At 46.5% G+C, this 26,157-nt stretch overlaps 1 protein-coding gene across 1 annotated transcript; it reads right to left on the reverse strand.

Annotated features, from left to right (window-relative positions):
• Nucleotides 1–6: 6 nt before the first annotated feature.
• On the reverse strand, nucleotides 7–25,872 carry LOC102375969 (macrophage mannose receptor 1-like). The gene is made up of 8 exons (XM_006028669.3): nucleotides 25,641–25,872; nucleotides 23,317–23,482; nucleotides 15,843–15,995; nucleotides 15,018–15,134; nucleotides 13,148–13,261; nucleotides 5,911–6,072; nucleotides 2,337–2,378; nucleotides 7–797 (listed from the first exon to the last, which is right to left on the reverse strand). The coding sequence occupies exons 1-8, from the start codon at nucleotides 25,782–25,784 to the stop codon at nucleotides 658–660; spliced, it is 1,038 nt and encodes a 345-aa protein (XP_006028731.2). The 5' UTR covers nucleotides 25,785–25,872; the 3' UTR covers nucleotides 7–657.
• Nucleotides 25,873–26,157: the final 285 nt, after the last annotated feature.

The raw sequence follows: 26,157 nt of genomic DNA on the forward strand, positions 1-26,157 counted from the left end.
GAGATTGATTACAAGTTTATTTATAATCAAGGTTTATTTGAACTTGATTACAAGTAACTACATTACTGTTACTACACTAAAGAAAATGAAAGCAGCAAGGTTTTGTGTCTCCAAAAATTTCCTGAAGTGATAATGTGTAATACTTCTTTACATAAACAGTAAAACGTGATTCCCATTCAAAAACAAACAAATAAAACAGGAGTGGGTTGCTAGAATGAATTTTGTGGGATAACTTTCAGAATGTCAGCTGAGTGCTTTTTGGCTTCCACAAAGCAAATTCAATGATCGTGATATCTTAGGGCCATCTAGTTCTAAATAAGAAATGATATTTCTGAACAATTATCCATGCTCATTTGTTCCATTTATGAGAAGAGTCTGAATGCTAGAACAATATAATAGTAATAAATGTTTCTGCTTGCTTAAAAATGCGTTCAACATAAAATAAACAATTACTGCTACAAGAGAACTTGTCTTTGGTTCAAGATTCAATTCATTCCACTTAGTTAAATTACCAAAATCTGGCACATCCATAGTTTTATTAAACTAGAGGACAGTGTGTACATTCTGCCTGATACTGCCTACAGAATCCTTTATTTCACTACTTCCTTAAGCAGTATCAGTGCTATTCAGTTGTGTCTCATTGCCTTCATCACTTTTTTACTCTTGATTTTGCCTTTTTTTCTTGTATAAGAAAGAGGCCATGAGGCCAGCTCCCGCTAAACTGAGAATGGCCAGCACTCCCAGTATCCAGATTGCAAGGCTGCCAGATGCAGAAGACTCCTCATCCTTCTTCTCTTCTGTAACCAAATACAGAACATTGTTAAATGCATTGGTGATTATATTAGATGACAACTACTGAGTATAGAGAACAAAGGAGCAAATTCTCAACCCTGCCAGGGCATGCTGGGTTCAAGTGATGATGGAGATTTCCATCCTAAATTTGGGCCCCAGATGGACGTTACATTTATGGCACAATTAACACCATAAATTGCCAAAAAATGCATGTCTTGTTATGCATGTCTGATATACAATAGCAAGATGCATTAGTTTGAGGATCCAGGATCAGATCTCATTAAATTAACATCTGTCAAGACCCTTGGAGACAGTTCTGCTCCAACCTGAGCACTAACCTATGTCAAAGGATTACTGGTGATTATCCTTTCCTTTAACAGAGCCCTGTGTTTAAGGAGACTCAGATTATGGTGGGAGCAGCAGTAACTATGGAGGAAGATATGAACATATTTCATATTATAACTTGAATAAAGAGTTTGTAGTCTTTGAACAATCTATGATCTGTTCACTATTTGTTATTTGTGTTCCATGATCGTTCACCTTGATCACATGAAATTGTCTCTGCTCCCAATTGGGAAACAAATAAACCTGCTTGGGAATGTTTATTTATGACCCATCATCATTTTTACATTTTGTATTTTTTCATCCTAAATAAGGATAAAATAATTTCAGAAAGCTAGTGAGTTCTGGGTATTTTCATGAGTGCCTGATAGGTATGAATGCTGACAAAGGCATGTGATTCACAAATAACAGAACTCCAGGAACAGCAGCAGAGAATACACTGGCCACTTATAACAATAATTACAAATCTGTCTTCATTATTCAAATAGCTTTATCCTGACTACATGCATCCAATCTTGATGTCCCTACTCACATCTAGTTTCAAGTCAACACCTATTTAATTCAATAGGACCATGAGAATTGGCCAGAAGAAAGACTCATTGAAAACTTAGAGCTAGGTGATACCCAAACAAAAAGTCATGTGAAGCTATCCTGCTCCCATGAGATCACGGTCTGAAAAGGAGGAAGTTTCCTTCCATAGTCTCTCCCTCATGCAAAACCTTTATAGATGCAGTTATGTGAGGTAGACTGCCATGGTTCTACCTCACTAAAACTGTGCGTGCCATAGGCATCCAAAAGCTGTGTTTTCCAAGTATAGGTTCTGTGACCGTCCTTGGCCCTAATCCTTGCTGAAGACATGAAAACAAGAGAGGTACAGTACACCCCTCCTATACTCTTGCCTTATTCTTGCCCTCCTATGAAAGGGAGGGGCCTAATTCAAACCTAAGGAAGGACCTTAGGATTTGGTCCAATGGAAGCTGATCCAATGAGGCCAAGGCATCATTTGTAACAGTTACAATTTTAGACAGGAACATGAACTGCTAATCATTTAGGAAACCATTTTGAAATAATTAAATTTTTTTTCAAAAGTAGTTAAGGACTTTAGGATTATGTATCCCACTGAATTTGAGTGGTTTTGAAACTTGCACTATATACTCTTATTGAACTTGGGATTTTAATACTTTGTTTAAAAATAACCCTACCTCTTTCACTTGAAATCTTCACAGTTTTTTCAAGTTCAATCACTTTAAAAGGAAAAAAGACATATTCAGAATGTACAAAAGTTGGACTATTTCACTGAAAACTATACTGGATTGAAAAATAGGAAGGCTTGCAGTTATGTTTATAGTGCTCTTACACTAATAAAGAAAATTAGAAGAGATAAAATATGTGACAAGAGCTTTATCTACTTTTTAATATAATTGAACTATAAAACTAGAGAAGTAAACTCTTTTGTAAAACCTCTTACTTTGAGGAATAATAGAAAATAGGACTGGAAGGGAGCTCAGGAGATCATCTAGTCCAGCCCCCTGCTCAAAGCAGGACCAGCCCCAACTAGATTATTCCACCCTGGGCTTTGTCAAGCTGGGGCTTAAAAACCTCCAAGGATGGAGATTCTACCACATTTCTAGTTAACTTGTTCCAATGCTTCACTGAGAACAATCTAGTCTGACTCCATCCTCTCTGGAACCACCCTTCAGGTAGTTAAGGCTGCTATCAAATCCCCCCTTAGTCTTCTCTTCTGCAGACTAAAACCCAGTTCCCTCAGTCCCTCTTCCAGAAGCCATGTGCCCCAGACCTTGAACCATTCCTGTTGCTCTCCTGTGGGCTCTCACCAACTTGTCTACATCCTTTCTATAGTAGGGTGATACAGTACTCCAGATGTTGCCTCACCAATACAGAATTGAGTAGAATAATTCCTTCCCTTGATCTGCTGGCAACGCTTGTACTAATGTAGCCCAGTATGCTGTTAGCCTTCTTGGCAACCAGGGTACACTGCTGAGATGTGTGGGACACTCACAAGTGGGAATTATAGCACAAATTGAGTGTATCTACACATACAATTGATTAGAAGCAATAAACTCTGGAGCAGTTTGAGCCAGAGTAAATTACCCAGGCATAATGTCCACACGCGCATCTGGGACAGCAGCAATTTGAGCCGGATTAGAGCAGTTTACACCAGGGCCATTCCTGCCCTGCTTGACCTGGCATCAGGTGGCAGAGGGACTGGCTAGAGCATGAGGCTGTTGAAAGTGTGGAGCTGTTTGGCTAGGCAGCAAGCAGGAGTCTGGCCCCCTGCTGGCTGGGCTCACTGGGCACAATTTACACCTGTGGTCAGTGTCTACACTTGCATCTACTGTCCCCGACAGTACTATTTCACAACTGCATTTAATTTAATGCAGCCTAATACCGTCACGTGTAGACAGTGATGCTTTACTCTGCAGTCAATTAGTCCACTGCACAGTAAAGCACACATGTCAATGTGGCCATTAAGTAGGGAAATAGTTCTTACTGGGCTCATCTACGTGAGACACTTCAGTGTGAAGTAGCATAGTTTACTGCACAGTAAGCATGTGCAATTCTATATGTACATGCTTACTGCACAGTAAACCTCACTAATCATGAGTAAATAGCAAATTTAGTTGCAATTAGTAATGGCACAGTAGCGCCCATGTAGATGCCTGACCAGGAGCAAATCTGCTCCCAGTCTGCTGGCCACCAGGGGATGGGAAATTGTTCCCTGACCCCAGGATCTGCCGCTCAGGCAGGCACCACCAATGAAGCCCAGGTGGTGGGGACAATGTTCCCCTGCTCCCACCAGGGAACTCCAGGCCCCCTGCTCCAAGATTGCAATTGACAAGCAGGGACCTGGGAAATAAAGATCTCCCAGCCTGAGCCCCATGATCATGGAGCTTGAGCTGGGAGATAAGGATCTCCCAGTGCCAGCCCCCCGATGTGAAGCCAGTGCTGAGATCTCAATACTAGCCCCACCCACGTCCATGATCATGGAGCTGAGCAGGGAACAGGTTGGGGAGCTTGTTCCCCACCCAGATCTGCGCTCATAGAGATGAGCAGAGAACAAGCTCCTCAGCCTCCACCCTGCAATCATGGAGGAGGGGCTGGGAACTGTCCCAATCAGGGGCAGGTGTCAGTCCCGATCAAGTAAAAGCTGCAGCAGTAGGGTAAGTCCCAGACCCCTACCCCGATCTGCCAGTGGGGCAGCTAGCAGAAAGCTAGCTGCTAGGTGCTGCACCAGTGGATGGGGCAAGGGGTTGGGACCTGCCCCTCTCCTGCAGCTCTTTCCAAGTCCTCTGCCCCTGATGGGGAAACCAGGGCCAGGAGCTCCCTGCTGCTGGAGTAGGGTAAAATTGTCCCCACCCCAGCAGCAGGCAGCCCCCTGGGGGCATCTGTCTCTTGGTCCAGTGTTCCCTGCCAGCCCTTGGGCTAGCACCCAGGGGGCACCTAGAGCTCCCCTCGTGGTAGTAGGGGCCTATTGCAGGGCTCCAGGAAATGGAAGCAATATCCTTCCATTAGCAGCAATCTGCTCCCTTGTCCCTGCATGTGTCACCTGCCCAGGAGCATTTACTCATGAGTAGTTTACTCACAAGTAAACAGATCTTGGATCAAATGCATGTGTAGATGTGCCCATCAAGTAGGGAAATTATCTTTCATCATGCACTTCCCAAATAAGAAGCATGACCAGAAGTGCAGAGAGACTTCTGTATAATCTGAAACTAAATAAGCTAGAACTTTTCATCTTAGAGAAAAGATAACTGAAGGGAGATGAATAAAACCTAGCTCCCCGCCCCCCCCGCCCCCCCCCCAAGCTTTGGTCTCAACTGAGCACACTGAAGCCAGAGGGAAAGAACTGGGCACAGGGAAGGCAGAAAACAGGGGAGTGTATGGAGCACTGGAGAGCAAGGTGGGGCACTGGAACAACCCTATTTTTACTGGACAGCCCTGTTTTAAACACAGATGTTCCTTAAATGGGATGTATGGTCACCAAATTAAGTGAAATTAAAACAAATCAATTGTACAACATGCCGTTCCATGTTGCTAATATATAATACCACAGAATCTGGAAAATGAAGCATAAGAATGAGATTAACTGTTTCTAAATTGGCTTCAGTATTTGTTTTATATTTAAAAGAAGATGGCAATAAAATGATTACCACAACACCAATAAAATCTTTTGATAAAGATGACAGATTAAATTTTCAAAAATGGCTATAGAGTTTAGATGTTTAATTTCAGAATCAGTTCTCAGAGTGTGGGTACCTGGGCTTTTCTGCCAAAGAAGCGCATTTGAAATGCTTCCATTTGTGCATACAAAAGCAGAGGTACTGTAAACTGCTAGTTATTTTTTAATAGTGTCTGACACTTGGATGAATTCTTTACATTGCACTTTAGGAGAATAGATTGCCAATATACCATGATATCACTTATTATACCATCATCATGGTTTTTAATCACTGAAGGAGTGAGGTCCTGGCAGTCTCCAACAGGAGTTATGAGGACAAAACCAGGCCCCAAATAAAACCCCAATTATTTTAAGGTGAAGGTTGGTAAATTTAAGAAGCCATATGATATAGTTTTTGTAGCCACACAGGGCTGGATTCAGCTCCCCAGGAAGTGGCATGTTTCTATACACATAGCCTCAGCCCCCTACCATACCACAGCTGCATATATTGTAATATTACACAGAGATATTTTTATAGTATACATACTCTAATAATAACTGATAAACATTAATATATAATTAACTATATTACTTACAGTTTGATTTTTCACAAACAAATCCTTGTTCATAAGAACACTCAAGTTTATTCCAAAATCCATATAATGCAGCAATCTCAACACAGTGACCTCCCTCATTGGGCTGTTCTGCATTCCAGTTGGCAAAATCCACTGCAGTGTTATCTAGCCATAACCACTGGCCTAAAGTCAAAATGAATATGTATAAAAAAATAAGAAAAACATTCTGCTATACACAGCAGTTCCAAACTAATACCTGCTTTCCAGTTATCAGCACATTTATTGTATTATTAGAGGGAGCTCAAGAAAAATTAGACCATAATCCTATCTATTAGGCAATAATTTAATTTCATTTACTATTAACTAACACCTAAGAACTCTATTAACAAAAGAGTACATAATGTAATAAATGTAAACGGCATGTGGAATTTGAAGCAACACACAAAAAGTTGGGCTTGCAAATTCAGAGGTATGAAATTGAGTTAAGAAGAACAAAAAATAACGCAAACAAAACAAGCATCTGAAAATATATTCAAGTATATTATAGCAAAACAATTATACTTTGTTTTAATGCATCCCTGCTTGGGTCTTATGTTTTATTTGCTTTGTAATAGAAACCATGTACAATTGATTTGTGACTACTTGTTTACTGTCAGTATTTGCCTAAGCCCGGGAATCTGTCCACTCACAATAGGTATCTGGGTATCATCCAAATACAAGCATATCATAAACCATGCCTTCTCATGAAAAATTCTGACAGACCACAGACACTGAAGATGGTGATAACATGAAATGTTGGAGCACATCATCTAAGAATGGAGATAGGGTTCATGAAGAACTGTTTAACACATCTTTCTGACAGGAAGCAATTAATCCATTCCAAGCCAGGTCCATTTATACCTGGCTATAGCTGTTTGATGATCAGTGGTTTTTAGACCCAACATCATTGCAGACATCAAGGTTCAGTAACCCTGGACTTAGAGGATTGTGTCTACAGAGGTCAGTTCAACATCTGTACTTACTAACTTCATGACCTCTCTGCTCATACAATGGACCTGGAGTGCCCATTTGTAACAAGAATCAAAACCATTGCCCATCATTAGAAGGATATCACTGAGCAATTTAATGTGTGCTTTTTATCCAGGTCACAATAAAAAATTGAGGCATCTAGATATTTTAAAAGGCATTTAACCTTTTTCAGTTTGGGTCCGGCAGCGGTGAGAGATGCACAGGCAGAAGCTCGTTGCAACCCCGCAAGCATAGGACCCCCTCAGTGACCCCGAGCACAGGTGGCAGACCCCCAACTGACCCCCAGCACAGCCAGAGGTAAGCAGAGCCTGCAGCAGGAGGGGCGTAGCCAGCTGTGGGGAGGCAGCTGAGAGGAGCCGAGGAGGGTCATGCCCCCTCCATCTCCTACTTGACCCAGCCCCACAGGGAACTGCGCGACCAGAGCCTCATGAACCAAACACACAAACAGGCATGCTTCTGTGCCTGGTGCACAACTTAGAACAGGAGTTCTCTGAACAATCCTGGCCGGGTCATGAGTGACTACAGGGCTCTGGGGGCTGGGTTCAAGGGTCTGGGGGCACAGATAGTTTTTTTCCTCGATCCTCCTGGTCATGGGCCTCAGAGGGAGAGGTGTATTGGAGAGGTCCACAGAAGACTCTAGTGATGGTGCCATCATGAAGGGTTTGGCTTCTTTGACCACGGTCCACACCTTAAGGAGAGAGGCAGTGGCTTGTTGGGGAGGGATGGCCTCCACCTCACCCTGAAAGGGAAGAAGCTCATCTTGGCCAGGATGACTGACCTATTTGACAGGGCTTTAAGCTGGGATCACTGGAGACAGGTGATCAATTAACAGTTCTATCCCAGGTCACAACAGCCACAGTAGTAATAGACCAGGTAGCTGAAGGGAACCCACTCTGAACACAGCCCAAGGAAAGGTCACGTCCCAGTGCACAGGGAAGCCTGGGGCTTCCCACGGCAGGCTCAGCTGCCTGTACACAAATGCCAGGAGTTTGGGGAACAAGCAAAAGGAACTGGCTCTACTCTTGAATTACAATGATTATGATCTCATAGGGATAATGAAAACCTGGTGGGACTCCACCTATGACTGGTCTGTAGGTATAGGAGACTATACCTTGTACAGGAGAGACTGTGTTGGGAAGAAGGGTGGGGTGTAGCTCTCTACATGAAGGAGCAATACACTTCCCTTCAAACTGAGTTTAGCACCCAAGGAAGGTATCTCTAGACCCTCTGGGTTAAAATACAGGGGGAGCATGGGGAAGGGGACATAACTGTAGGAGTCTATTACAGACCTCCCAACCAAGAGAAAGAGCTGGACTGAGAATTCAATAGGGAAGTGGCTGAGGCTGCATGCTCCTGATGTCTGATCATCACGGGGGGCTTCAACCTCCCCAACATCTCATGGGAAGAGCACATGGCCAAACCTGGCCAGTTGCATAGCTTCCTTGCATGCATTGCCGACCTCTACTTAATGCAAGAGATCTACAGGCTGACTAGGGGAGAGGCACTGCTGGATCTGGTTCTGGCCAAAGGGGATGATCTGGTGAGTGATCTGAGGATTGAGAGGAAGCTTGGTGAAAGTGACCATGAACTGATCACTTTTTCTGTCCAACAGAAGTGTCTCAGTAAAAAAGAACTCCTCAACTTTGGGAAGGCCAACTTTCAAAAACTTAGGAGACTGGTCAACCAAGCACTCAGATACCATGGCCCCTTAGAAAGGGGAGCCCATGGAGAATGGTTGTTTCTTAAGAACGCAATCCTCAAAGCACAAAGAAAGTCCATCCCATCCTGAAGGAAGTGCAGTTAGTGTGCTGGGGTTCCCCCTTGGCTCAATAGGGAACTTTTGGACCTCCAGAAGCTAAAAGAGAAGCTTATGCAAGATGGAAAATGGGAGTCATCACCAGGGATCCAGGTTTTCTGTTTCCCATGGTAAAACAGAGGGAATCCGTGGTTTTCTCTTTCTTTCAGAGAAAACGGAGATTTCACTGCTGGCACTGGCGGCCCCACAAGTAAGCAGCAGTGGCTGCCCATGCCAGCAGTGATGGCTGCTACCTACAAAACCTCCCACTGACGCCTCAGAGCCACACTCAGAGCTGTGTGGCCAGCAGCAGTGGCGTGGTGCGGGATGGTGGTGGGGATGGCTGCATGCCAGCTGGCCACCACCACACTGCCACTGCTGCCTGGCGGCCAGCCACACAGCTTCAGGCACAGCTCCATGGCAGCAGCAGGGGATTTTGTAGGCAGTGGACATCACTGCTGGCACAGTTTTCCAGATAAGTGGCAGCGGCCGCCGCGTGTGAGCCCCCCCCGCACCAGCCACCATCCCTCACCATGGCTGCAGAGCCAGCCACAGAGCTGTGCTCCAGTTGCATGCAAGCCTCCCTCTCCCTATCTCCTGGGCAGGTGGCTGGGTGGCATGTGTGCAGCCCGCACATGGCGGGTGCCACCACACTGCGCCCTGCATCACTTGCCCACAAAGCCCCCTGCAGAGGGGCACCCCTCCCCTCACCCCCTGGCCCTGCTCCCAGCTGTAGTGTGCTGCCTGGGGCCAGCAGCATGCCCCACTCCCTCAGCCCCCAACCATCTTCCTCAGCCCTGTCCCACAACTCCCAAGCCCCACTTACCTCTAGGATCCAGGGGCAAAGGGCATGGCTCCACGGGGACAGCGCTTGCCCGTAAAGCACCCCCCCCCCAACCTTCATACAGCCACCGCCACCGTGCACCATTGTAGAGCTGTGCAGCCAGTTGCAGGGCATGCCACTGCATGCAAGCCCCCCATTCCACCCCCTGTCCAGGTGGCACATATGTGGCCCACACACGGTGGTTGCCACCGCACTGCTGCTGCCGTGCCCTGTGCCACTTGCCCACAAAGCCATGCAGATGGCCATGGGACAGTAGCTCAGGGTGCAGTGGCAGAGTTGCGGTGGCAGCCTCCATGTGAGAACCCCCTGTCAGGCCAGCCAGCACGTGCATGGGCCCCACAGAGTGGCACTCCTGCCCTCACCTCTTGGCCTTGCTCTTGGGAGTGGGCATAGGGGCACACTCCCCCCCTTCTTGATCTACCCCCCCAGCACCTTCCCTTTTCCCCACCCTGCCACGCTCTTTCCCCCACACACACTTACCTGCTGGGATGTGTATCAGTGTCTGTGTCTGCATGTCTGTGCCTGTGTGTCTGTGTCTGTGGGTCTGGGGGGCTGTTGTGAGGGGCATCAGAAAGGCTGTTGAGAGTGTGGGGGGGAGTGCAGGGCACCAGTTGTGCTGCAGGGGTCTGTGGGGGGCCTTTAATTTTTATCACGGATTTTGGGTTTTTAATCAGAGAATTTGCAATTTTTAATCAGAGAAAACCAGGATCCCTGGTCATCACCAAGGAGGACTACACAGCACTAGCCCGCACCTGTAGAGAGAGGACCAGAAAAGCCAAGGCAGACACCAAACTCAGGCTAGCCATGGGAATCAAGGACAACAAAAAGTCCTTCTTCAGGTATATCAGAGGAAGAACAAAGGCAACATTGGACCCCTGCTAAATCAAAGGGGGCAGCTGATGACTGATGCTCAGGAAAAGGCAAATCTCCTAAACGATTACTTTGCATCAGTCTTCCCCTCATCCAAAGCGGTCACCCTGTCAGATAGGACACAAAGCATCCAGGGGGCAGGAGATGGGCCTACAATTGATGTAGATCAAGTGAGGGAACACCTCAAAAGACTCATCCATTAGTCCGCAGGCCCAGATGGTATGCACCCGAGAGTCCTGAAGGAGCTGGTGGACATCATAGCATGCCCTATGGCGAAGATATTTGAGAACTCGTGGCACTTGGAAGAATCATAGAATCATAGAAGTAGGGTCGGAAGGGACCTTGTAGATCTTCAAGTCCGCCCCCCTGCCTGGGCAGGAGGAAAACTGGGCTCAAATGACCCCAGCCAGGTAGGCATCAAGCCTCTTCTTAAAGACTCCCAGGGTAGGAGCCAGCACCACTTCCCTTGGAAGTTGGTTCCAGATCCTAGCCACCCTAACTGTGAAGTAGTTCTTACGGATGTCTAATCTAAACCTACTCTCCAACAACTTATGGCTTGTTATCCCGGGGGGCGCTAGGGGAAACAAGGTCTCCCCCAAACCCTTCTGGTCCCCCCTAGTGAGTTTATAGACGGTCACCAGGTCCCCCCTGAGCCTTCTCTTGTGAAGGCTGAACAGGTTCAGGTCCCATAGCCTCTCATTGTAGGGTCTGCCCTGCTGTCCCCGGATCATGCGGGTGGCCCTCCTCTGGACCCTCTCAATGTTGTCCACATCCCTCTTGAAGTGGGGTGCCCAGAACTGGACACACTACTCCAGCTGTGGCCTGACCAGTGTCGCGTAGAGGGGGAGGATCACCTCCTTGGCTCTACTTGAGAAGTAGTGGAGGATTGGAAATGAGCCACTGTAGTCCCAATCATCAAGAAAGGAAGGAAGGAAGACTCAGGGAATTACAGACCAATCAGTCTGACATCCATCCTTGGAAAGATCCTGGAGAAAATTATCAAGCAGCAGGCTAATGGAAGGCAACTTTCTGAGTGCCAGCCAACATGGCTTTGTTGCTGGAAGGTCTTGCCTGACAAACCTTGTCTCCTTCTATGATCAGATGACACATTGCCTGGAACAAGGGAGACGAGGTTGATGTCATATATCTGGATTTCAAGAAAGCCTTTGACTTGGTCTCCCATGATGTCCTCATAGCTAAGCTGGAAAACTGTGGCCTTGACCATCACATGGTCCGATGGCTGGGGAACTGACTCCGGGGTCAGACCCAAAGTGTACTGGTTGATGGCAGCAAATCAACATGGCACGCAGTGACTAGTGGTGTCCCTCAGGGCTCAGTACTCAGGCCAGTACTCTTCAACATTTTCATAAATTATCTGGATTCAGGCATCAGATGCAGACTGGCAAAGTTCACACATGACACTAAACTATGGGGGAAGGCAGTCACATTGGAGAACAGATTGGGGATACAGGCTGACCTGGACAGGCTCACAAGGTGGGTGGACCAAAACCTAATGGCATTTAATGCAGAGAAGTGCAGGGTGCTCCAACTTGAGTGGAAAAACCAGCATCATTCTTATAGGGTCAGCAGTGCTATACTTACTAGCACCATGACTGAAAGAGACTTGGGGGTTCACAAGATGAACATGAGCCACCAATGTGATGCTGTAGCAGGCAAAGCAAAGCAAACTCTGGCTTGCATCCACCAATACATCTCAAGCAAAACCAGGGATATCATCCTCCCGCTCTACTCTGTGGGCTGAGGAGGAAGGCACATTCAGACAATGGAACTAAGGGCAAAGCAGCCCAGAGAAATGTGATAAGGGATGAACAAGCCCCAAAGAAATCATACAGAGAGTGAGACAACCCAGAGAAACTGGGAAGGGAGCTAGAAATAGAGTACCTGAGGGACTGTGATATAGAGGGAGCTGTTGCCCAGCCTGAGGACCTAGAAGGGGCAACTGGAAAGTCCAAGAATGCTGTGGGCTACTGTGAGGCTGAGAAAGAGGGAAAGAAAGGGAGAGGGAGGGAGAGCAAGAGAAATCTCCATAGCAGCAACAGGTTATCAGACTACAATTTGGCTACCTAAGGACAGGCTCCCAAACTATCTTTCATAACATCAAGGTGTGGCAAGGGAGATGGGAGAGGTGCACTAAGGTGCCACAGGGCAAAGCAGGCTGATGCAGGCCACCAGAAAGTGACAGACTTTCTGAGGGGCCCTAGGCCTACTACACCTGCAGCACCACATTATCTGGCCCATGGGGTTTCCCACAGACCTGGAAATGTAGGGGAGGTGGCATACTGGAAGCATTATTTGCCACAGTTTCCAGAGCAGCATCAAATTTCCAGACCTGTAAGGTGGTCCACAGGCTGGATTGTGCTGGTGTGTGGGGTCGAGCTGTGGTTGTTGCCAGTGCACATGGTCACTCCAAAGGTGAACTGAAAGCAAACCAACTCTACGTGCTGAACCCATGCTGGATCAGATCTGTGGACATGTCTCTCATCATTCATTCAGCCTGCAGGGCTAAATAGGTTGAGCACCACCAGTGTAGGGGAGGCCTAGAACCATCCCCTTTGATAGTAGGTGGTACTAAGAAACATATATAGACCTACCAGAACATCATTAGAATGTATATTTAAAGATAAAAATGACCTCTGGGGAATAATATTTGTTGAATACTTGTTTGGATTGAATGCTGAAATAAAAAAAAAAAGAATTACCATCCATATTTCTGTACATTCCTATCCAAAAACCGTTCATTCTTGTGCCACTCCATAGTAAAGATGTCCAGAAATCGAACCATCCCGAATCGAATAAAAAACTGACAGAACCACCTGGAAAGTATTAAGATAACCTGGGTCAGCATACATTAAAATGACAGTCCTTCAAATCTAACACAAAAATTAAGTTTATTTTGAAGAGGAATAAGGAGCCAATCAGAGTTTGTGCATATGCTCAACACACACGTCCTGCCCTTGAAGCACTCAACCCTAGATGCCAGCCAGTAGGGGAGTTATTACTCCTTGTGACTCTACAGCAACCTCATTCCCCTTCACTTACCTACCAGTAAAGGACCAGGGAAGTTTCTGGAGCAAGCTTCTCCAAGGTGGAAAGGAGACAGAGGAAAGTCTGGCATATTTGTACTGATCTTTCCTTCTGATGACCTTTTGTGTTGTTCACCCCTGCAAGTTGCTTAAAAACTGGAGTGCCTATGATCTGAGCAGCAACAGGACAGAGAGCAAAGAGGATGGTATGGTTGGAAGATAAAAGAATAGAGTTGGAAGGATGGAGACAGGAGCATTAACTGAGGAATGATAGAAAGGAAAGGGAGAGATTGGGAAAAACATAGTTGAAGAGAAGAGAACAGCAGAGGAAATTGAAAAAAAGATTTAGACAACTGGGATGACTGGGGAGAAAGAATTATGCAACGTTAAGAATAAAATTCAAAGAACTCTGACAGTATAAGGAATATGTGAAGATATGCAGTCCAAGGGGGAAAAAACTGTGAGAGGAAAGGGGAAGTGTAAGGGTAACAAGTAAATAAAAAAGTTATCATTGAAAAGCTTTGTGAGATATTAAAAAGGAAGGGTGGAAAATAAGAGGGATGAGAATGTGGTTTACACACTGAAATTTTAGTAGAGCATCAAAAATTAAAATTCTAGGCCTATGCTACTACAAAAATATATTATTTTATTTTTCTTTAAACCTTTCTTACGTTTTCTGTCTGAAGGCTTTTGGAAACTAAAGATAGCAACCAGTGTGGCTGCTTTCTTAGGCTGTGAGTGTGAATCAAATGAATGTAGCTTCTACAATCTTTATATATTTCTTTTAAGAGAACATTTGCAACCAGAACCAGAAGTAGCTTCTGGTATGGACCCTGGGTAGGATTTAAGGCAATGCAAATAGACAGAACTGCTCAACTACTATTTCCAATTCTAGGCTGTATACAGAAAGGCCAAGACCTTGGGATGAAGAAAATCCATAACAAGGTAAGCAAGACAAAAGGAAAAAGACAAAAATAGGGAGTGGAAGATAGGTACAGCTAATGAGGGAAATGCATCAGCTCTCATGTTTGCCTGTCAACTGATGCAGTTGCATGTCTTCTGCATTTTTCTCTCCTGACTCCTGAATAATTGCACATTTGAAAACTTTTCCCATCAACCCATCAAACTATTGCCATTGCTAATTGCCCAGTTGTAAAGGGCACAGTATTAGATGTCCAGCAACAAACAGTAGAGGACACCTGAAGCTATCTCCTTTGATATTAAGTGGTAAGAGACATATAAGGCGCATCTACATGTTGCCCTATGGTAATGTTGTTGCTGCACTGTGCGGTTAGTTTTAGCCACTACTTCACTGTAGCAGCAGGCTAAAAAGGTGGAGCATGTCACTATGATGAAGTAGCTGCTAGTCACATGTACAGCCACGTAGTCGCTACATCATTATAGCGCATCATTATGGCAACATAGTGTGATGTGTACACATGCCCATACAGACTGATCAGATCACCAGTATTAATAGATAAAACAGGTAATAATAATCTCAGTGGTAAATATATATTATGTTTAAACACTGAAAGAAAAAAATTACCATATCTCATTCCATAGTATTGAAACCAACTCTTGGACAGTAGTTTTTGAGATGTCAGTATTCTGTATGTCAGAAAATCAGACTCAGCCGAATCTTCTACTGAAGCCAAAGTAGCACCTGAAAAGTATTAGTATAGCCTGGGTGAGCATATATTGAAATAATTCACTCCTTCAAACCTACCACAAAAAAACACTTTATTCTGAAGAGCTTTACTCCACTCCTGCTTGGTTTTGCTCTCCATTCTTATGCCTCCTAAGAAAAAAGAGCAAAAAAAAAAAGAACTTGTGCTTGTATCAAGTGACAGCTCAACCAAGCAAGGGCAATCTTTAAAAATCTACACATTTTTATTTTAGCATTGAGCAGGTCAGAAGGTATACAGCTGAACTATTGGATCCAGGGTACAAAAGAGCAATGGGATGTATGGATGAAACTGATGTTACATGTTTAGGCCAAAGTGGTCATCAAGGCTATATGAAGTAGAATAGATACTATTTTACAGTCTGGAATTGTATTGTACAAAATAAATCAATTTACTATCTATGCTGGAAACATGAATATCACAGTAACTTGCTAATGTGTGTAATCCAGACCATGAGCCTGAATGTAAAATTAAAGTCAATTATATCTTTCTAGTTTCATTGCTTCAACTGTGAAAAGCAAGAGCAAAAAAAACACTAGAAATAGTGGAAAGAATATCCAGCTTAAAATAATTATATTATTTAACAATAAAAACTGTTTCAATAATTGAAATTTTAACTCTTGATGATGTTTAATGAGTGTTTTATGCCTGTATGTAAATCTTTCATCTCAACAGAAAACTCTTACCTAATTTAATACATTCCAGAGAGGCTTGGGCCCAGCTTCTTTCAGCTGATGTTTCAATGTAATAGCAATGACCACGGTATGGAATCCAAGATCTGAGGCTATCTGATTCAGGGCAGTGCTCAGCTGATTCCTCAAAACCAGAAGGGGCCACAGCTATTAGGAAACCAAATAATTTGAAATCAATCCTTTATTCTTAAAACCCAAAAGTAGTCTGAAAAGTTATTCATTATGCACATAGTGGGCAATGATGAGAAACCACTGACTTACTAATGATGCTAGGAAAATAATACCCAAGATTCATAATTAACAAATGATGTAAAGCCTGGAACTTCTATTGTCCCTTACAAAAGACTACCTTTGAAGCAATGATGTTGCAACTGCATATTGTATTGCTGGTTATCCTATTTTTAGTCACACTGGCTGCGTCCAGACAAGGGTGGCCGTTGTTCTCTGTGCTGCAGCTGAGCAGTGCAGAGGGTTTTACTGACCCCATCCAGGGGTAAAAAAAAAAAAAAAAGTGGTGCAGCGCACGCAGAGCCAGCTGGCAACAGTCAAAACTGAAGCTGAGCTGGTCAGAGTCGCGCTACAGCTACCAGCCAAGCTCCATGCAGCAGAATCACAGCTTTTGCAGCTCTGGGAGGCTCCCAGGACCCCAAGTAAGGCTTATGGGGCCTCATTCTGGCCCTCCCACAGGTCGTGAGGGAGGGAGTGGCATTGGGGCTGGGGCAGAAGCGGGTGCTACACAGCTGGGGTGGGGTACAGGACAGGGGGTGCAGCTCTTGCTGCTATGGCCTGCTGCTGTGGGCTGGGGCCAGGGAGCATGCTAGGTTCTTCCTGGTGGGGGGCCAGGCTGGGCTGTATTCAGGGTGGGTGGCACCAGTGCTGGGAGGGGGGCTACAGGGGGCTGCAGCCAGCCAAAAGTAGCCCCCCTGACCCCTCTCCCAGTGCTGCTGCCATCTGCCCTGAGTGCAGCAGGGCCCAACCCCCACCCCGGGAAGACTCCATTGTGGGCCCCTGCCCACAGCAGCAGCCTGTAGCAGCAGGAGCTGCACCCCCTGTGCTGCACCCCAACCTGGCTGTGCAGCACCGGCCTCCGCCCCAGCCCCACTCCATCCCTCCCCACCGTTGAGGGTGCAAATTGAAACACCACTCACACCAGCCCCTGGGGCTGGGCTCTTCCCAGCAGTTGAGGTGAGTGCTGGCAGCACTGGGAGGGGGGTTGGGGGATACAGCAAATTTTGGGGTGGCTGTAGCCCCCCCACAATCCCCCTCCCAGAGCTGCCACTGCCTGCTCTGAGAGCAGCCCAGCACAGCTCCCACTGGGAACAGCCCAGTGAGGCGCCTGACCCCAGCAGATTTCTTGGAATGTATCCCTATTTGTTACCTTGTAAAGTGGGTTCCCTTTATGTGATTTTGAGTTATATGCAGTTTTTCAGGAACTCACGTACCGCATACAGCAAGGGAAACCTGTATGCAGTAAAGCATCACCATCTACATGTGTGCAGCATTTACTGTGCAGTAAATTAGTCTACTGCATGGTTGGCTACTAACTGTAAATCCAGGTGGTAGATTTACCATGCAATAGCTACTGCACAGTAGCATATGTGTAGACAGCTGACCAGGACCAAATTGCTCCTAGTCAGCCTGTCAGAACTGTCCCCTATCCCAGGTAGCTGCCTGCTTTCCAGGCCCACGCTGGCATGGGGCATGAGGCTAGGAAACAGGTAGCTGCCCAGGGCATGGGACAGTTTCCCAGACCCAACCCCAACCTGTTGATTGGGACACAGGGTTCGGAAGTGGCAGCTACCTGGGGTAGGAGATGGTTTCCCAGCCCTTGCCCCTATCTGCCAATTGGGGCACAGAGCTGGGAAGCAGGCAGCTGCCTGAGGCAGGGGACAGTTTCCCAACCCCTGCCCCAAACTACCAATCTGGGTGTGGGGCTGGGAGGCAGTTGCCTCAAAGGTAGGACAGCCCCATCCCACTACCCCGTGGAGCCCAGGCCTGACCCCAGTGTCCCTTGCCAGCCCAAGGCTAGCACCTAGGAGAGCCTGGAGCAGCTGCTGTCTGCTGTAGGGAGGCAGAGCAAGGCAGGAATATCTCTACACTGAACTGTTCCCATCAGGCACAAATTTGCTCCCAACAGACACACGTGTAGAAGTGTTCACAAGGAACGCTCACTGCACCTTATTTTACTTCACAGTAAGCGTAAAGTGCATTGATAGCACATGTAGATGCACCCACTGTGTCATTATACGATACCTGCTACTGTGGTATCTGAATGTCATATGTAAATATGTTTTTAAAAACTTTGTTTTTTGCAATTCTAAATATAACTCTTAATCCTGTGTGCAACTCTTGTTGGACTAATTACTGAGTTGCATACCTACATCAAAGGATGTCTGTGGCCTGACAGATTAACATACTAGTTACCTTATATTAAAAAAGAAAGATATTTAGTATCCCACACCAGCAAGAGTGTGTAGTTCAAAGACTGCTAAAAGACTTTTTAAAGGTGTCATTAGACAGGATTCCTACCAACAGGTCTCAGCTTTCTTGTCAGAGTGGTCAAAACAGCTTTGATGCTAGAATTACTGGCCTTCACAGGTGGACATAAACCCTTCTCTTTCATTCCACTCTGATTACTACTCTAACCCTCTCTGAGAACCTTCAGAATGAGCTTCTGAAGGGATAGGCAGCATGAGACAAGATAGTCTTCATCCGTGAAGGAGATGGTCTTCATTTCTCTTCTAAAGGTAATAGCTTGTTCTCTTACAGGTTGGCTGATCTCCTCTGAAGGGCTTTAAACTAGGCTCATCAGGGGACGGGGAAGCAGAGGAAAAGGAGAACCTAGGATCAGCGAGCCACAAGAAATGCACTGGATCAGTCCAGGTAAGCACTAAGGTAATCACTAAGGGGCCTGATAGACATTAGGACAGCGGGGTACCAATGGCACCCACTGGGGGGCTTAAATGTCTCTACATTAATGCTAGGGGCATGGGGAACAAGCAGGAGGAACTTGCCCTCCTGCTTGAAAGCAACAACTTCTACCTGGTTGGACTAACTGAAACCTGGTGGGACCCTACTCACAATTGGGCAGTAGGCATTGGGGGTTACAGGTTGTACAAACAAGATAGAGTGGGGAAAAAATGGGGGGGGGGTGTTGCGCTCTATGTTATGGAACAATATACATCCTCTGTAATCAAGATGGGATCAGAGGAGGGCCAAACTGAGGTACTGTGGGTCAGGATACAAGGTGTGGGGGGAAAGGGACTTGGTAGTGGGGGTCTAGTATAGACTGCCACACCAGGAGGATGAGCTAGACCTGGAATTCTCCAGATAGCTCTCAGAGGCTATACAGTCAAGAGATATGGTTGTCATGGGTGACCTAAACTACCTTGACATCTGCTGGGAGGAGCAGTCAGCCAAATCTAACCACTCACATAGGTTATTAACCTGCATACAGGACCTCCACCTAACACAGGACGTATACAATTCCACTGGGGCAAATGCCTTGCTGGACTTGGTGTTAGCTACAGGGGATGACCTAGTGGGGAATCTGCAGGTACGAGGTAACCTAGGGGATAGTGACCATCAATTGATTGAATTCACTATCTGTCAAAGAGTGGGTAAACTAACCAGCAGTGCTGAAGTGCTAGACTTCAGAAAGGCTAACTTCAATGTGCTTCAGGAGATTAGTGATGCATTAAAGCTCAAGAGCATTGGTGAAATGGGGGTCCAGGAAGGGTGGTTGTTCCTCAAGGGAGAGATCCTATGGGTGAAGGAGACAATCCCATCGTGCATAAAAGGGGGAAAAGGGACCAAGAAGCCCTCTTGGCTGAATAGGGAAGTCCAGGAAAACCTAAGGGCAAAGAAAGAGGTATAAAGCCAGGGGAAAGCTACCAAGAAGGATTATACCTCCCTGGCTCGCACTTGCAGGGAATCAGTTAGGAAAGCTAAAGCAGGATTAGAACTCAGGTTGGCGACAAAAATTAAGGACAACAAAAAGTCTTTCTTCAGGTATATGGGGAGCAAAAGGAAGGCGCAGGGTAGAATAAGACCTCTACATGGCAAACTAGGCCAACTGGTGACAGACAGGGTGGACAAAGCTGAGCTCTTCAATGAATTCTTTGCACCTGTATTCCTAGACACAGACCAAGACAAATCTCCCAATTGGATCATAGATAGACACAGGAGGGACACCAGCCCACCAACTGTTAGTGCATATTTAGTGAAGGGGCATTTGAAGGGGCTGGATGTGTTCAAATCAGCAGGCCTGGATAAAATTCATCCAAGGGTGCTGAAGGAATTGGCCAGTGTCATAGCAGAGCTGCTAGCATGGCTGTTCGAGCACTCATGGTACTCCAGTCAGGTCCCAGAGGACTGGAAAAGGGCCAATGTGATCCCTATTTTCAAAAAGGGGAGGAGGGAGGAACTGGGAAAGTATAGGCCAGTTAGTCTTACCTCTATCCTTGGGAAAACTCTGGAAAAATTCATTAAGGATCACATTTGTGGGAGCCCAGCAGGGGAAATAATGCTGAAAGGAAATCAGCACAGATTCATTGCAGGTAGATCCTGCCTGACTAACTTTGTTTCTTTTCATGACCAGGTCACAAAATGCTTAGACGCAGGAGTCGAGGTAGATGTCATCTACCTAGACTTGAAGAAGGCATTCAATACAGTATCTCATTCTGGTCTCATAAATAAACTGACAGGCTGGGATGTAGATGATTACATGGTCAGGTGGGTGGCAAATTGGCTTAGGGGGTTGCACCCAGAGAGTGGTGGTAGATGTGTCGATATCGACCTGGAAAGATGTGAGCAGTGGAGTCTCACAAGGCTCAGTCCTTGGACCGGCGCTATTTAATGTTTTCATCAGTGACTTGGACGAGGGCATAGAGAGCACCCTGACCAAGTTCACAGGTGATACCAAATTATGGGGCCAAGTTAACACACCAGAGCAGGGGTGGGCAAAATACGGCCCGTGGGCTGGATGCAGCCCATGAGGCCATTCTATCCAGCCCACAGGGCCCCTAAAAATATTTAGAAAATTTAAATTTATCTGTCCTTGGTTCCTGTCAAAGATGACAGGATGAGCTGGTGCTGAGGATGAGGAAAAGCAGCCCCTCCCCTGCTCTGTGGCTGGCACTCCCTGCTGCAGCCACTCCCCACGTGGGGCTGTCCTGAGCAGGCACAGGCAGCCCCATGCAGGCTGCAAGTAGCTGCAGCGCGGGGTGCCGGTGACAGGGTGGGCAAGGGGCCGCATTTCCCCTGCACTCAGCACCAGCTTGTAACCTGCCCCGCTGCCAGCCTGGGCCCCACGTCAGCTTTGGGCTCGCCCATCAGGGCTGCGCCGTGGCAGCAGCAGCTGCAGCGCCCCCAACTTGTCTCACCAGGAAGTGTTTGCTGCTGCTGCCCAGCGCGTGAGCTCTGGGCAGGCAGCAGCAGCAAACACTGCCCAGCGCAAGCAGGGGGGGCCACAGCTGTTCCCGCAGCAGCACAGCCCTGATGGGCAAGGCCAGAGCCAGCACGGGGCCCAGGCTGGCAGTGGGGGTGGGTTACAAGCTGGTGCTGAGTGTGGTGGGGGGAGGAAGGTGGCCCCTCCCCTGGCAGTGGCTGGCACTCCACGCTGCAGCCGCTTGCAGCTCACGTGGGGCTGCCTGAGCCTGATCAGGACAGCCCTGGGCAGGCTGCGAGCAGCTGCAGCAGGGAGCTCTGGCCATGGAGTGGGTGAGGGGCCGCTTCCCACCCCCCTCCCCCACGCTCAATACCAGCTCCTTCCCTGCCAGCAAGCAGGGGGTCAGGGCTGCACGCTACCCCCTGCCTGTACCACAGGGCTGGGGAGGCATTGTGAGTGAGAGGGTGCACAGGGCCCGCACCCATGTCCCAGGGCCAGTGCCAGCAGAGCCCAGAGCATGGTGGCAGGAGTACACGGTCCCAGCTGGCAGGAGCTCTATAGAGCCAGGCTAGCTCCCCCCTCTCCCTACTGGTGCAGCCTAGCCTGGCTCCACAGACCCCTGCCAGCCTGTGCCCTGCTCTGGGCCCTGCCAGTGCTGGCCCTGGGACATTGGTCCCAAGATGGTGACCAGGGAGCAGGGCACCTGTCAAGGGGTGGGGTACCCATATGGCCCTCAACAGCTTGCCACAACTTGGTAAGCGGCCCTTCGACCAAAATAATCGCTCACCCCTGCACCAGAGGGTAGGGAATGGATTCAGGTGGATCTGGACAGATTGAAAAAAATGGGCAGAATGAAATAGGATGCAGTTCAACAAAGACAAGTGCAAAGTGCTGCACCTGGGCAAAAAGAACCATTAATATAGTTACAGGCTGGGAGATGACCATTTCAGCAGCACAGCAGCGGAAAGGGATCTTGGAGTCATAGTTGACTCCAAGATGAACATGAGCCATCAATGTGACGCAGTGATTAACAAGGCTAACCGCACTTTATCATGCATTAGCAAATGCATGATGAACAGGTCCAGGGAGGTGATGCTTCCCCTCTATGCAGCACTGGTCAGACCACAGTTGGAGTACTGCATCCAGTTTTGGACGCTGCACTTCAAGAGGGATGCAAAGACTCCAGAGGGGGTTTAGAGGAGGGCCACTCGTATGGTCAGAGGCCTGCAGGCAAGGTCCTACGAGGAGAAACTGAGAGACCTAGATCTCTTCAGCTTTTGCAAGAGAAGGCTGAGAGATGATCTTATGGCTGCTTATAAATTCATCGGGGGGGGCATCAGGGAATAGGAGATGCTCTATTTACTAGGGCACCCCTTGGAGTAACTAGGAACAATGGCCACAAAGTGATGGAGAGCAGATTTAGGTTGGACATTAGAAAGAACTTCTTCACAGTAAGGGCTCCCAGAATCTTGAATGGGCTTCCAAGGGAGATGGTGCTCTCCCCTACCTTGGGGGTCTTCAAGAGGAGACTGGACAAGCATCTAGCTGGGATTGTCTGCCCCCAGTGCTCTTTCCTGCCCAGAGTAGGGACTCTTTCCTGCCCAGGCCAGGGGGTTGGACTTGATGACCTACTGAGGTCCCTTCCGAACATCAATGAATCTGTGAGTTCTGAGTGCCAATCTACACTACATTGAAACCAAATGCAATACGTACATTAAATTTAAAAGAAAATGAAAAACATCTCTAGGAAGGAAAAGGGCACATTAGCTGGTGTGAACAGGAATACTTGTATTGAAGTCAATAGATCTATGCCCATTTTCACCAACTGAGACTTTAACATGCCAAGGTCTTTAAATCCATATACTAAGCATCAGTAGAATCCCACACTCCAAAAGAATCATAGTATCATAAAACCATAGAAAGTTAGGTTGGAAGGTGGAGGGTATTCTTCAAGGACTTTCCTCTGAAGCTTTATATACTAGCCACGGAGAGAAACAGAATATTGGACTAAAGAGATTACTGATGTGAATCCCTATGGTAAGTACTACATTCTTAAAATTGTTACATTTATTTGCTTACCATCTGACTGTTTGCAGACTGAAGATAAGTTTTTATTACAGGATGCTGTCTTCCAGTACCCATCTATGTCTACATAGACACAGGCTCTTTTAGTCTTTGGCTCTCCCCTTGCCCATTGAGAATACTTGATTACCCAGTTATCAGTCCATTGGTAATATGTGGGCATCTGAAAACATAATTAAATTTAGCTAATATGATTTGCACCACAAAATAACTGAAACGATTTTAATTACACTTATTTGAGCTTTTCATCACACAAGCTATGTTTATTTCTCCTTTTAAATCTTCTCCTTATGAATTCCTGGGACACATGGAGAGTAATATTTTATCTGAAAGAACTTATTCATTCCTGTAAGGGGGCACTATAGCTATAAACAATATTCAGATTGTGTTGAATGATGGAAGTTCTTCCCTGGAGGAAATGACAGCATAAATGGATTAGGCATAATGAGGATATTGCAAGACAGTACAAGCCAAGGGCAGATCCAGAGTTGGCATGGTGGTATGGTCATATCCAGAATTAATTGGGAAGCTCATTTCTAGTATAATGTATTATCATTATCACCTGTTTACATGCCCTTTTATTGCCTAAATATGAGATATTATTTATTAACATGGAGTTTTTTTGTTTGCTGAAGTAAACCCTCTAACACATAGTAAAAACCATAGATGATTAAATGTAAAGTCAGTTCCAAGATACTGTGCCAAGGAATAGTTCTTCCTAATCCATCCTACCTAATCTGAATTTCTATTTTATTTAAAAATCTAGATTATAATGTTAATTAATTTGGACAGTATTACTTGGTACTCAACAGCCTAAAATTATCATATAAAATATCCCTCTCCCACCTGCAATAACCTCAATGGTAAGTAACCATATAATAGACAGTTAGACTTTTAAAACTGCTGTGTACATCCCGGTTCATGGTTCTTAGTCACACTTACATTTCCCCACAGTTTCTATAGCTCTCTTTCTTCCTTCACTGCTTCTCGCCAGGTGCATTTACATAAGATGGTTTACTGCAAAGTAGTATAGTTTACTGCACAGTAAGCATGTGCATCTACACATGTACATGCTTACTGCTGCAAACCTCACTAATCATGAGTAAATATGCTACCTGCAAATGCAAGTAGCAAATTTACTTTTGATTAGTAATGGCATAGTATCACTTGTGTAGATGTCTGACCAGGAGGAAATATGCTTCCAGTCAACTGGCCATCAGAGGCCAGGAGATCTCTCCCTGCCCCCATGAGCTGCCTACTGCTGGGGCAGGCTCCACCACTGGAGCCCAGGCGGGGACTATGGCCCACTGCCACAGCAGCATGGAGATCCAAGCCCCCCTGCTCTGAGATCACAATTGGGGAGCAGGGACTGGAATATTCTTATCTCCTAGCCCCTGCTTCACCATTGAGATTGGGGAGTGGGGGCCTAGAAGACCCTTATCTCCCAGCGCCAGCTCCCCAACCTGTTCCCTGCCCATTTCTGCACTCATGTAGCTGAGCAGGGAACAGGCTCCCCACACTGCACCCCACAATGGAGTGGGGCTGAGAATTGTCCTTGTCAGAGGCAGGTCCCAGCCCCATGGTGATCAAGGCATGGGGCTTGGGAAGAGCTGCAGGGTAGTGTAGGTCCCAGGCCCCTACCTCATCTGCCACTGGGGCAGCTAGCAGTGAGCTAGCTGCCCCACTGGCAGATTGGGGCAGGGACCTGGGACCTTCAGCTGTTTCCAAGTCCCCTGCCCCTGGTCAGGACGCGGGGCCAGAAACTTGCTGCTGGGGCAGGGGAACATTGTCTCTGCCCCAGCAACAGGCAGCCCCTTGGGACAGAGTGTAATGTCCCAGCCCCAGCCAAGAGAGAGCTGTCTCCTGGCCCAGTGCTCCCTGTCAGACCGTGGGCTAGAACCCAAGGGGAGCCTAGAGCTCCACTGGTGGCAGCAGGGGCCCACTGCAAGGCCCCAGGAATTGAAAGTATTTAGCTGCCATTAGCAGAAAATCTGCTTCCCCTTCCCTGCATTTGTAGATACCTGCCCAGGAGAGTTTACTCGTGAGTACATTTATCCCTGATCAAGCACATGTGTAGATGGGTCCACCATGACCTTATCTGTGGGTCCTCATATCCAATTTGTGTGCTTGCTATAGAACTGTAATAGGAATACTAGAATACCATTCATGCTTCTTGTGATTTCATTCAGAATACTGCTTTCAGCAGCTGTCATTTAGATAGCACACCTTCCTAATGAAGGCAACTGGCATTTATATATAGAAAATGCAAGTGTATTTTGATATTTATCATAATCAGTCTTACATATATTCATTGTTCTTACCACCTCACTGTTAAGACCAATCCATACAGGTTCTCCGTACTTGAGTATCTGTAGCCATAGGAATGACTGACTATAAGCATCTAAAATACTAGCAAGTTCTGAAGATTTGTTCTTGCAGTTTTTTCTTGCCTCTTCCCATGTCATCTTGGACTGGATTATTGAATAACTACTGCCACCAAAATGGGTAAAATCAGAGGCTGGAACTGTTGTTGAAGAAAGAAGTAATTTAGGATCTGAAATGATTGGAGGGAAAAATGGGTGAATGAGTTTATACTGTACCTCCGACCTTTAATTTCTACATTATTGCAAAACTGAAGTGGCACAATACAAACAACCCATGACAAAACTTCACTTAAAATGCATTAAATATGATTAATAATTTGTGAATACAGAAAACACAAAATATGCTCCTGGATCTCCTATAGTGACTGGTAACTTTGCCAGTAATTTCAATTATGCAATGATTTATAAATTGTGTACTGAATGTGGCTGCGTGACAGTGGATTGATACATCTGC

This window comes from Alligator sinensis, unplaced genomic scaffold (genome assembly GCF_000455745.1).
Source record: "Alligator sinensis unplaced genomic scaffold, ASM45574v1 scaffold234_1, whole genome shotgun sequence".
Lineage (NCBI taxonomy): Eukaryota > Metazoa > Chordata > Crocodylia > Alligatoridae > Alligator > Alligator sinensis.

What these genes read in the sequence shown, in the direction of transcription:
- LOC102375969 (XM_006028669.3), bottom strand. Translation starts at nt 25,784, where the DNA reads ATGACATGGGAAGAGGCAAGAAAAAACTGCAAGAACAAATCTTCAGAA. An exon ending in TCTGGAATGTATTAAATTAG is followed by an intron (nt 15,135 to 15,842) that starts GTAAGAGTTTTC and finishes AATACTTTTCAG; the next exon opens with GTGCTACTTTGGCTTCAGTA. An exon ending in ATACTATGGAATGAGATATG is followed by an intron (nt 13,262 to 15,017) that starts GTAATTTTTTTC and finishes AATACTTTCCAG; the next exon opens with GTGGTTCTGTCAGTTTTTTA.